We start from the raw sequence: 13207 nt of genomic DNA on the forward strand, positions 1-13207 counted from the left end.
GATTTCTAGTAAATGTGTCCTTCTAAAGTCTGTTAATAAAACATAGCCCAGTAGTTAGTTAGCTCTTCTTGCTGATTTCTGCTTCCAGGGAGCTGCTCTGAAGTACCTGCCTTCGATCCTGGAAGATGTGTTTGGGATCTTCGACTCCTCTGTGCTGGGGTAAGTGACACTTTTCTCCTTCTTTCAGCCAATGCACCAAGCTCAGTCACTCTCTCTCCACGGAGTGGCATGTGTATTTGTAAAGGGTGTCCTGTATGTCTGTTTCCTCCCCCTGCCACCCAGGCTCACCTTCCAGTAGTCCTGCAGTGATGCCCTCATCCTGCATTTGTGACATCACATTCCACTGATGTGTATTTAAAGGTGATGTCAGTAAATTAACACTGCAGGATCAATGAGCGTGGGCACAGGGCCAAACGTGGAGGACAAAGGACTGGTGGAATTGAAACAACATAAATAATTCTGAACTGGAGCAAAGGAAATAAGGTGACTGTGAAGACAGGTGATTCTCCCAGGAAAGGGCCTCCCAGTGAGTGGCTATTGCACTGTTTGCTGGGTGGGGAATGGAAATGCTGCATCCAGATGGGGAATGCAATAGGCAGAAGTTGTGGTAGGAGAGTGGGGGCTATTTCAAAAAGGTGGTTGCTGAATCCAAGTGAGATTGGTTGATTAAAAAAGAGAGACTGTGAAAATTTTAAGTGTGCTCAAATGGTACATAAACCTGTTTTCTCAGTCCCTGCTCTGCGAACTTTCCCTGGGGTTTATCTGTCTTGCATATAATCATCAGTTAAAAAGCTCCACGGGCCAGATGCTGCCATTAGGAATACCTATGCAGCCCAGGCATCTTCAGTGGTCTTGTGCAGCTGCCACTGACTGGAACTTGACATACAGCCCTTTGGCTGATACCCAAGGAGGAACAGCTCCCTCTCTTCTTGTCTGTTTTGGCTCTGCAGGATTAATAGCAGTAAAAAGCAGCAGAAACTGATTTCCATCACTGAAGTCAGCAGATCAGACTCTGAATACTTACCAGGAACAGAGTTGTTGAACAAGCTTCTGCCATTTTTACATATTTCATTTTTCAGAGTTTAACTGCGATTTAAAGCTAAATAGTTAAAATTTCCAGAAAGTCAGGAAGTACTTCTTTTCCTAGTAACGTTCTCTTCCACAGGTGACAGTCCGGGATGTTCTACAGTAACATTCTCTTCAGCGGGTGGCATTTTTTGGTACAACATTTAATAACAACCAAAAACATAATTTTAAGCTCCACATTTAACAAGAAAAGCCACAAGAGAGAACATCTTTCTGCAATTTCTTGGCTCTGTCAGTTTTCTGTTATAATGGTCTAGCTTATTTTAAGGCACAAAGAAAGTACTGCCATTGCCGGTCTTAAAACCTGCCCTCTGTAAGAGATGGGAGGAGAGACCCGTTTAGAAATGTACAAGCACGCAGACGTTGGAGGGGGGCTTTCATACGGGAAGCCGCCTTGCAACCTTATCTCTAGCAGGTGTGACCAAAATGCACGTCTACCACCCTCCCAAAGCCTACATACCCCATTGCTTCCCTGATCCAACCTGCCTGTCAGCTGTCAGGCTCAGATTTATACACTCTTAGCAGCCCTACCCACTAATTTGCCGAATCCCACCTGTGAGAAGAGGTGCAGTCAATAAATGACCTGTCATCCATTTTGAATTCTTCCTCAAAACAGAGACAGCTGCTGGTGCAGTGAGTGGCCAGAGCAGGAAAGTGGCTGAGTGAGTTGGGCTGGAGAATACACCCAGCAGGAAGAAAGAAACCCTTGTAGCTTGAAGATCCCTGGGATTTTCCCTATCCCATCCCTGTTCTGGAGATTTTACATATTATCACCTAACCGAGTCCCCTTGTATCTGGGCTTTAGGTGCTTGCTGCGGGATTTCATTGGGAACCTGCCCCCTCTGCACCTGCTGAAGCAGAAGCTGCAGTCCCTGACTGACATAGTCAACAGCAAGATCTTCCAGTCTTATGGTAAGTGGGGGACATCAAGGGGAGCCCCCTATCATGGATCCACAGGGCCTGATCTATGCCCAGCATGTAAACAGTCATAGAATCATAGAATATCAGGGTTGGAAGGGACCCCAGAAGGTCATCTAGTCCAACCCCCTGCTCGAAGCAGGACCAATTCCCAGTTAAATCATCCCAGCCAGGGCTTTATCAAGCCTGACCTTAAAAACCTCTAAGGAAGGAGATTCTACCACCTCCCTAGGTAACGCATTCCAGTGTTTCACCACCCTCTTAGTGAAAAAGTTTTTCCTAATATCCAATCTAAACCTCCCCCATTGCAACTTGAGACCATTACTCCTCGTTCTGTCATCTGCTACCATTGAGAACAGTCTAGAGCCAGTCCCTTGGCAGTGACCCTGTTAGTGTGCCAGGCTTCGAGAACCCACACAATTCACAGGGCAGGCCCATGGTCTCCAAGACTGGGCCTTTGGGCACCTGCAATCCCTCTCTCTCCATGGCTCCCGGCAGCAAACCCAGCCAAACCAGACTCCTGTGGGAAGCTTGTCCCGTGCCCCTTCAGGGCGCAATGCTCTGAGTCTTTCTAGTTGTCGCCAGGCAGCCTTTCCAAAACAAGGTAACAACTTATTAGGCACCTGGCCTATGGAATCTGAAAGTCCTTAGCTCAGAACACAGAAAGGACGGTTTCTGTGTTTCCATAGCCAAACTGCTATGGACCCTATTTCATCCCATCTCCCTCTCTTTGTCCTTAACTCTGAGTGAAAGTAGCTGAGGCCCTCCAAAGGGCAGTCATTATTCCAGCCACCTTGACACCTTCTCCCCTTTGTTCTTAGCTTAGTTCACATGATACGCCTTCTGGGTATCCTGCTGCCAGATGTCAATTGTTCAGTTGTTGTGGGTGGTCTCATTGTCTCTCTGGATCTCCTGTTCAGCTAGGTCAGTTTCAACCAGTTTTTTAACAATCCAGTCATTCCACCCAGACAGTTAGGTGCCATCATGTCTCCTGCACTGTTCCAGGTGCAGTGTGAACGGTTTTTAACCCCCGGTACCAATGCAAGGTAGTGGGGGAGGTCTAGGTTGGATATTAGGAAACACTATTTTGCTAGGAGGGTGGTGAAGCACTGGAATGGTTACCTAGGAAGGTGGTGGAATCTCCATCCTTTGAGGTTTTTAAGGTCAGGCTTGACAAAGCCCTGGCTGGGATGATTTAATTGGGGATTGGTCCTGCTTTGAGCAGGGGGTTGGACTAGATGACCTCCTGAGGTCCCTTCCAACCCTGATATTCTGTGATTCTATGATTCTGTGAACCTTTTCACAAGGCCATCTGTGTGCGGGTGGTATACAGAAGTCCGTAGGGCTTGTACATGGAGCAGTGAACAGAGATCTTTCATCAACTTGGACATGAAAGGTGTCCCTTGATCAGTCAATATCTCCTTGGGTAGCCCAACCCGGGCAAAGATCTGTACTAGCTCCTTAGCTATTGTCTTGGAAGCTGTGTTGCGCAGGGGAACAGCTTCCGGGTACCGGGTTGCATAGTCCAGTACAACAAGCACATGTTGGTGTCCCTGAGCTGTCTTCTCTAGGGACCCTACCAGATCCATGGCTATCCGTTCAAAAGGAACCTCTATTATTGGAAGAGGTATCAAAGGATCCCGCAAATGCGGGCGAGGGCTATGTAACTGACACTCCGGACAAGAGGTGCAGTATCGCTGGACCCTCTCTAGTAAGGAGTTCAGGTTTTGTCAAAGCCCTGGCTGGGCTCAAACTAGAGAGGGTTCAGTTCAGGTTTTGTCAAAGCCCTGGCTGGGATGATTTAGTTGGGGTTGATCCTGCTTTGAGCAGGTGGTTGGACTAGATGACCTCCTGAGGTCTCTTCCAACCCTAATCTTCTATGATTCTAAGGTACAGAGGGAAACCGAGGCACGCATAGGATTCATAAAAATATTACAGAAAATTCCCACTTTGTCACACACTCCAGTACAGACTCTGCACTGAACCCTCTCTAGTAAGGAGCCAGGCATGAGAGCACATGCACGTGTGCCAGGGTTCTGGACGTGCTAGCATGCTGAGGTGGGCAGTGCCTGTACATGCAGGCACTTCTGCACTTTGGGTGACAAACTCACAGGTGCTCGTTCTTACCACTTGCAAGTGTAAATTCCATAATCTGGGGCTGACTTCTGTGGAATTCTGTCTCCCACTCCACCCCCACTAGCAGACTGTTTATTATTGTGGTGGAACATGGCTGCTGTTGGAGGTCATGGTTGTGGAAGAAGAGGAAAATTCTGGGAGCTGGAGCCAGTCCCATGGAGGGCTTTGAACAGTTGGCAGGAGACCTGGAGGTGGATTCTGTCCAGTAGGGAGCCAGCACAGAGAACTTTCCTCAGCACACACCCATGTCCTTGCATGCCTGTTCACCACAACGGCTTGAGATAACTGCCCAATGACCACAGGATCCGTTAAGGTACAAAGGTGCCAGGCCAGTTTTATTGTCGACAAAGCATGGTAATAGAACTTGGCAGACTCTATGAGGATACTAAAACAATGAATGCAGCTCAGTGAATGGTGGCATCCAATGAAGTGGGTTCTAGCCCACGAAAGCTTATGCCCAAATAAATCTGTTAGTCTTTAAGATGCCACCAGACTCCTTGTTATTTTTGTGGATACAGACTAACACGGCTACCCCGATACTTGAGTGAATGGTGGGACTTTCCATTCCCCGCTTGGCTGGCCAAAGACACTCCCTCTGAGATATCTTTTTATACACCGATACAAACAAATTACATACTGCCCCTGACGTATCAGGGTGCCAACCTCTGATGTATTAGGATGCCACTCATGGCCTTGTACTTTTTGGTTCGATCAAAACATCTCTTTTCATCATGCTGTCATCCTGACCTTATCTTTAGGATGGGTCAGTGTGTTCCTGTTATCTTTGGGGAATGTGCTGGTATCGGAGTGTTCTTGTCCCATCCTTCTGGAATGTGTTTGCATGTATATTTCTTATACCTAGCGCTACTTAGGAATGTGTGTTTCAGCAATATCAGCCCCGTTCTTGCCAGATTCTGTGAGCAGGGCCTGCCTCTTGCTCACAAGTTAACTTTGCTTTATGGCAGCAAAGTTTTGACCACTACTTTAGTTCAGGCCTCCAGCCTCATACCAGGCCTCTGATACAAGGGCTTATGTCTCAGGCTTTCTTCCTACTGTAGTTTCAGTCCTCTGGACTACCTGCAGAAGTCCAACAAACCATACAGGACCTTTCACTTGTAGGCCCTTCTCTGAAGTCCCTTGGAATCTACACTCCAGTGACGAAAAGAAAGCATTTTTGTTAACTACAGCCCTTTCAGCCAAGAAAAAAGGGAAGGAGCTGTAGAAGGCAACCTCCACTTCCCTCCTCTTCAACATCAGTGAGCTCATCCCATCAAGACACACCTTCCAAGTGGGCATTTTGATGGGGTTGTTGAGGACAATATACCAGTCTCCTCACTTCTATCGGGTCCTCCTTTTTTGTTTACCAGTTGTCTGTCCTGCTTGCTAAGTGCCTGGATCCATAGAACATCAGACCAGTGGGTCTTAAGCACAGTAGGACAGGGGTATGCCATCCAATGTACTTCTCCCCCCTTCTCCCCGTCCCTCTTCAGGGACCACTCTCACAAGATGACCCTTCAGCGGGAGATCCAGTTTCTTCTTTAGAAAGGGGCCACAGAGGAAGTACCATTGGACCTTGGGGGGAAAAGGCTTCTATTCCTGTTATTTCCCGATCCCCAAGATAAAAGGAGGTCTCAGGCCCATATGAGATCGAACAGAACTGAACAAATTCCTGAAGAAAATAAAATTTTGCATGGTTACCCTAGCCTCAATTATCCCTTCCCTGGAACAAGGAGACTGGTATGCTGCCCTCGACTTGAGTGACGTTTACTTCCATGTTGCAATATGACCCAACCATCAGAAGTTTCTCAGATTTGTGGTGAATGGCTGACAGTTCTCAGGGCTTCCATTCAGCCTGGCAGCTGCTCCTTGGGTATTCACAAAGTGCACAGTGCTGGTAGCAGCTCATCTTTTAAAAAAAATATAGGCATCCATGTCTTCCCATACCTAGATGACTGGCGGACCAGAGGCGGGTCAGAATCTGCCCAGCGTATCCACTGCTCTGTCCATATTCAAAGCTCTAGGGCTCTTAGTGACCCAAGAAAAATCAATACTGAAAATCTGTACAGACAACAGAATTCATTGGAGCAATCCTTGACTCAAAAAGGCCAGAGCTTTTCTACCACAAAACAGGTTGAAAACCATTCAACACCTAGTACTTAATGAAAGCTTACCAGCTCACAACTGCACGTGAGTGCCTCAGGCTGCTGGGTCACATGGCCGCATGTACTTGTGTAGTGTAACATGCCAGACTGCAGCTCAGGAAGTTGCAAACATGGTTAGCATCAGTATATGGCCTGAATTGTCACTGCTAGGACAAGGTGTACAAAATTCTCTGTTACTCACATACTCTAGGGGCACCCACCTTTAGCCAGTCCCTAGAGCTCAGGCGATAACCTTATGCTATAGGGCACGCACGTTTACCCTTCCCTGGGCTCAAGGAGTAATCTTACTCTCTGCGGGGTCTTTTACCAGTGGAAGAGCCGTACAAAGTAATGTCCTACTTAACCTCTATTTATTAACAATCACCAAAACAGAAGGCACACGCTAAGCATACAATGCTCAACTCTCCCAAGAAGACATATGAACTTTTCTTGATGGCCAGTCAGGATCAGGTCATCTGGGGAACTCCAGTTTCTGCACGGTGTCATTGGCAGAGTGTTGAGGTCTGGCAGCTCTGCTCTCGGGGCTGTGTCCTGGAGTTGGTTCCTTAGAAATTCCTTTTGGACCCCAGTTTACACAGTGAAACTTGAGTCTTGCCTAGCTGTACCTTAACCAATCATTGTACTAAGTTATTACTAAACAATTTTCTAACCAATCCTAACATATTGTAAAACAATTCTTCACCCAATCATACCCCACCACCTTAACTGATTTACACCAAGCAAGATTAGTTATGCAAGAGACAGAAACAATCTCAGAGCCAGACAGAGACCATACAGACAAACAGTAGAGAAATGGGGGCCATAAGGACAAAACAATAAAGAAATGAAGGTTTCACAGCCACGACTGTTGATAAGTGTCTGAAGCAGCTCAGGCTATTTAGTTTATCCAAGACAGAAGTAGCACAAGAGGTGACTTGGTCAGGGCCTGCAAGTACTTAGATGAGCAAAGATTTCTGATCTAGCAGACAAAGGCGGAACAAGGTCCAGTACCTGGAAGCTGAAACCAGACAAATTCAGAATAGATATAAGAGGCACGTTTTTAACACTCGGGGAATTAACCCTGGAACAGCTTCCCTAGGGAGGTGGTGAATTCTCCATGTTTACAGTGCAATTAAATGCTCACAGCTGGCCCATGTCAGCTGGCTCGGGCTTGTGGGGCTTGGGCTGCGGGGCCATTTAATTGCAATGGAGACCTTTGGGCTCAGGCTCTGGGACCCACAAGGGGGAAGGGTCGTAGAGCCTGGGCTCCAACCCGAGCCTGAACGTCTGCCCCTCTCTGGCCCACTCCCTCCCCAGGACGGTGAGATGTCTGTGTTTGCCCCCTTCCCATCCCACAACTAATATCTCTGTCTATCTGTGCAGAGTGTCGAGAGATGCTGCTGCATACTATAATCCCCATCCTCCGGGAGCTGATTGAGAAGGGAGAGGAGGAGGAGGCTTGCATTGATCTGCTCAGTAATATCCTGGAGGTGCTGTACAAAGCCCAGAAGGTAAAACCCCCATTACCCTAAGTGCTAGCTGTCAGCCCTGTCCAGCCGTGGTGTTGGCCTCACATGGTCAGATGGGCTTGAGCTAGGCTGAGCACAAAGCTCCCTTGTGGGGACAAATATTGGGGCTCAGGCTGACATTCCCCCTCCTTCTACAGACCTAGGGGGAAAGAGACACACGGGGCATAGCAGGGGTTGTCTGGGACTAGCCAACTGTCCCAGGCACTTTCCCATTAAACAAGATGGAGCTGCCAAAGCCTTCAGAGATGAAACCACAGCAATTATACCTGAGTCAAACCATCATGATTTGATGGGCCAAGCCACGGCCCCCACTGCAGTGATGGGTGCCTAATACCGTAGTCCCCTGCAAGCCCTAGAGAAGCCCTATAATTCCTGACCATACCTGCAAAGCCTCCCCATGGGGTCTCCCCACCCCATGGGAAAATAGAAGGTCTAAAGCATCATGGAGCCCTGGTGGGAAACCCCTTTAAAACTTTGTCAATTTATCTCCCTCCCAGTGGACTGACCCTTCTCCCCATGTACTTGACCTAGGGGAAGTTGCCCAGCCCATGTGAGTTACAGGACAGAGCAAATGGAATTATTACATTTTTTAAAATTTGTTTGTAGAGTCTCAAAGCTCCAGCTGAGGTCACCCGTTGGCTGGCTGCTGTATAGATACATAACAGGAGACAGTCTGTGACATGGAGAGCTGACAATCTAAATAGGCAAGACAGACAAAGGTGGAGAGGAACAAAGGGCTATTAGCACTAGGCCCAGAGAAATGAAGTGACTTGCCCAAGGTGTCACATGGAGGCTGTGGCAGAGTCAGGAATAGAGCTCAGAGTGTCCTCTGAGAAGGAATGAGCTCCAGACTAGCTCCCCTGTGAGGGTCAATTGGAGCTGCTGTCTTTAAGGTCCACACTCAGAGAGAGAGCTGCCTCTCGCACTCGGCACTGCAATATCTGAGCCCTGCCTACATCAGCACCACCGCTGTTTGCTACTCGGGCAGCGTAATGTTCACCAGCTGCCACGCACAAGCACCAGGAGTGCCCCTCATCCATCAGACTTGCTTCTGATCAGTTTACCTTTGAAAATTAGCCAAAAGCTGCTCTGATTAGACCACACCCTCTGAACCCTCCAGTTCCTGCCCATTCAATTGCAACTTTATGAGGCTCCCATAATACATCACTTCAAGGTACATGGTACAGTCCTTTGCTCAAGGAGCTCCTTTATAAGGTGAAGTGAGGGGACAAGGCCTGGACACTCTGAGCCCCAACTTTCCTCTAATACAACTATTCCCCTGGCAGATGCAGAGATGAGCAAAGTGGAGCTGGTTGAGACATCCACCTTCTGAAGGATGCCAGCATTGGCTACTCAGTGGGGATTGGCAGAAGAGGCCTGAGTATAATGTCCCTTTTAACAGAGCAGCCCCTGTCAGCTCAGCCATGCCAAAATCCTGTGGGAGGGTCTTACCCATCTCCTTCCAGTATGAAGCAGAGAGCTGTACCAACACTCCTAGGAGTAGGACAGATTTCCTCTCTGAAAGGCAGCAGGTGCCATGCCACATTTTGGAAATGCATCCCAGAGAGGGAAAGGTATACAAGGGAAGCACAGCCCTGCCCGAAGATTGTACAGTGAAATGAGCCAATGATAATGACTCTTAGCTTGATTGTAAGGATGAATTTGTTTGATATTGTTGGTTCCAGAGAGCAGAAGAACGGCTGACACGTCTGAGTGGAGAAGAAAGACCGCACAGGGAGGACTCTGAGCTGGTGAGCACTCCTCTGGGAAGTTTTGAAATACAGTAGGAGAGAGGAAGAGTAGGGGCAGCCTGAGCACCTGGGAGAAGCCCACCTGCTTCTCACTTCAGCCCCCAGCCTTTCATTTGCTGTCACCTTGAGTTTGAGAGGTGGTGGAGATGGGGCTCCTGCCAAGCAATGGGGTGGGGAGACCGGGACTGTAATAGTGGGTCTGGGGGTTGGATGTCTGGTGCATCAGCAGAACTGTATGACTGAGAAGTTCAGATGTGTACTATGATTGGCTTTGTTCAGGGCAATCAGACCTTCATTTTCTAAACTTATCGGATTTCTTGGAATCCTGTGGGAAGAATAATACATCTTTAATTTGCTTATGGATCAGTGTCCTAACAGATAAAGCACAAGACGGGGTATTAGTTGTTAATAAATATTAATCAGAAGTTAGGAACCATGGAAAATGGTCAAGTGCAGACTTTTAATACCTCACCTTAGGGACACCTTGTGGTTACAAGTTCATCAGATCTTCAGCTTGAAACAAGAACACGCATGACATCTTCAGTTTCCTTTTTATACACTTCAGGGCTCCTTGAACTGGAGTTTCCAGAAGCAAGTAGTTAGTATAGAAAGGGTCTCTCTCCTCGGGGCATATCTTCGAAAGATTGGCTTCAGAGGGGGAGGATTTGCATTCCCCTCACCTCAAGGTATTTCCTAAGGCAATTCACTTCATACCTATTGTTCCAGAAAGACCTTTGAACTTCCAGAAATTGCATTAATCTTGTCATTCTACTAAAGAAGTTCCATACAATCTCACAGTACTGTGTAAACATCTGCATTTGTAATACAATGAACTGCAAAGATCTACACTTTCCACAGTATGCATCCGATGAAGTGAGCTGTAGCTCACGAAAGCTTATGCTCAAATAAATTGGTTAGTCTCTAAGGTGCCACTTTTTTATTGAAAAAAGTAATTCCCAACTATGCATAAAAAAGATGGGGTCTAAATTAGCTGTTACCACTCAAGAAAGAGATCTAGGAGTCATTGTGGATAGTTCTCTGAAAACATCCACTCAATGTGCAGCGGCAGTCAAAAAAGTGAACAGAATGCTGGGAATAATTAAGAAAGGGATAGATAATAGGACAGAAAATATCATGTTGCCTCTATATAAATCCATGGTACGCCCATATCTTGAATACTGTGTGTGGATGTGCGGACCCCATCTCAAAAAAGATATATTGGAATTGGAAAAGGTTCAGAAAAGGGCAACAAAAATGATTGGGGTCTGGAACGGCTTCCATATGAGGAGAGATTAATCAGACTGGGACTTTTCAGCTCGGAAAAGAGACGGCTAAGGGGAGATATGATTGAGATCTATTAAAATCATGACTGGTGTAGAGAAAGTGAATAAAGAAGTGTTGTTTACTCCTTCTCATAACACAAGCACTAGGGGTCACTAAATGAAATTAATAAGCAGCAGGAAGTATTTCTTCACACAACGCGCAGTCAACCTGTGGAGCACCTTGCCAGAGGATGTTGTGAAGGCCAAGACTATAACAGGGTTCAAAAAAGAACTAGATAAGTTCATGGAGGACAGGTCCATCAATGGCTATTAGCCGGGATGGGCAGGGATGGGGTCCCTGGCCTCTGTTTGCCAGATGCTGGGCATGGGCGACGGGATGGATCTCTTGGTGAGTCCCTGCTCTGTTCACTCCCTCGGGGGCTCCGGCACTGGCCGTGGTCAGCAGACAGGACTCCAGGGGTGGATGGACTCTCAGTCTGACCCAGCCTGGCCGTTCTAATGAATCAGCACGACTGGTTCTCTCAAAACATTGGCTCAACGTGCAGGGCAGCTTTTTTTTCTTTCTTTTTTTTTTTTTTAAACTAATGGTTAGGAGCCATTAGGAACCAATAAAGATAAGAGAGGTAATGCACAGTGCCACTCTATGAATCCGTGGCACGCCCACAGCTTGAATACTGCCTGCAGCTCTAGTGGCCCCATCTCAAAAAAAAGATACTGGGCTAGATGGACGATTGGTCTGATGCGGCATGGTTGTTCTTACAACTCCTCGTAGACATATAGCTAATCTCTGATGCTAAGGGTGTGGAGTTTTCACCTCCCCTCTGCTGGGGGTGTGTCTGCAAGCCAGGACATAGCCACAGCAAGAGGGATTCCCAATATTATCAGCCCTAGACAGTGAAATAATATCATTCTCCCACCAACACATCCACGGGTATCTTATGGAGAGCCCCACCTTCCAAGCATCTTTTAAACCTTCTCAGTCTAGTTAGGCATGAGCCAAAGGTACAAGTGGTTTCATATCTCTCCCCTGCAAGCATATCTGATTCTTTAGTCAGATCTTTCCTACCAAGTATAATCTGGGCACTGTGTGCTTCCACTCTTGGAACATTCTGCCATTTACACTGGCCTCTTTAATAAACTCTGTCCACCTCTAGGAGGGCATGTGATGGGTTACCCCCCACTCCAGGGTGCCACCTGGTGTACTGGGGTACAACTGAGCCTGCCTGTTCCACTAGCCTGGGCTCTCTTACACTGTCCTGCTGAGTCAGGCCCTCAAGCCTCCTCCAGCACACACACAGGTAGGGACACACCCAGCTGCAGAAAGACACAGACACTGAAATCAGCTCTGCATGGGGAGACTCGGCTAGGGAATTGCCCAGCACTCAAATGCACACCCCCTCTGGAGTGTAAACCCAAAATTGTATTGGCTTGCACTGCACAGAAAACTGTACAATTTAAACTCATGAAATTCACTCCCTCCATCAGTGTGGAGGAAGATATGCACAGCTTTTTGCACCCCCCAGTTATAGATTTCACAAACGGGGTTTAGAGAAAACAAAAACAAGTTCATTAACTACAAAAGATAGATTTTAAGTGATAAGGGATAGCAAATAGATCAAAGCAGATCACTGAGCAAATAAAAACAAACACGCAAACTAAGCTTAATACACTAAAGAAACTGGTTAAAAGTGGTAGTTTCTCACCCTAAATGACAGGTTTCAGAGTAACAGCCGTGTTAGTCTGTATTCGCAAAAAGAAAAGGAGTACTAGTGGCACCTTAGAGACTAACCAATTTATTTGAGCATAAGCTTTCGTGAGCTACAGCTCACTCGCAAAAAGAAAAGGAGTATTTGTGGCACCTTAGAGAGTAACCAGTTTATTACCAACAGGAGAGTGGGTTTGTATGTGTGGAAAAAAGGGGTGGGGGAGGAGAAAACCTGGATTTGTGCTGGAAATGGCCCACCTTGATTATCATACACATTGAAAGGAGAGTGATCACTTTAGATAAGCTATTACCAACAGGAGAGTGGGGTGGGGGGAGAGAAAACCTTTTGTAGTGGTAAACACCCATTTTTTCCATGGTTTGTGTGTATAAAAGCATCTTCTGTATTTTCCACAGTATGCATCCGATGAAGTGAGCTGTAGCTCACGAAACCTTATGCTCACATAAATTGGTTAGTCTCTAAGGTGCCACAAGTACTCCTTTTCTTTTCACCCTAAATGTTGCTTTATGGCAGATTACAGAGGTTCTTGAAGACAAGCTGCTTTTGCTTGCAGCTTAAAACTCTAGGTATTTCTTTCACAGACCAGACACCTTTTCCAGCCCAGGTTCAGTCCTTCCCCACCACCTTTGTCTTTGTTTC

At 47.0% G+C, this 13207-nt stretch overlaps 1 protein-coding gene across 3 annotated transcripts in view; it reads left to right on the forward strand.

The window, feature by feature from the left end:
* The window catches only part of LOC125635193 (dedicator of cytokinesis protein 2-like), a 344043-nt gene that overhangs the window by 178628 nt on the left and 152208 nt on the right, over positions 1–13207 (forward strand). For all 3 annotated transcript variants that reach the window (XR_012668261.1, XM_048846557.2, XM_075128207.1), the window contains exons 24-27: positions 89–159; positions 1892–1998; positions 7665–7792; positions 9496–9561. Coding sequence is in view for 2 of the 3 variants with exons in the window: in XM_048846557.2 (XP_048702514.2) it covers positions 89–159; positions 1892–1998; positions 7665–7792; positions 9496–9561 (372 nt within the window). In the remaining variant the exon portion in view is untranslated. The remainder of the gene's footprint in view (positions 1–88; positions 160–1891; positions 1999–7664; positions 7793–9495; positions 9562–13207) is intronic.

This window comes from Caretta caretta, chromosome 4, assembly GCF_965140235.1.
Source record: "Caretta caretta isolate rCarCar2 chromosome 4, rCarCar1.hap1, whole genome shotgun sequence".
NCBI lineage: Eukaryota > Metazoa > Chordata > Testudines > Cheloniidae > Caretta > Caretta caretta.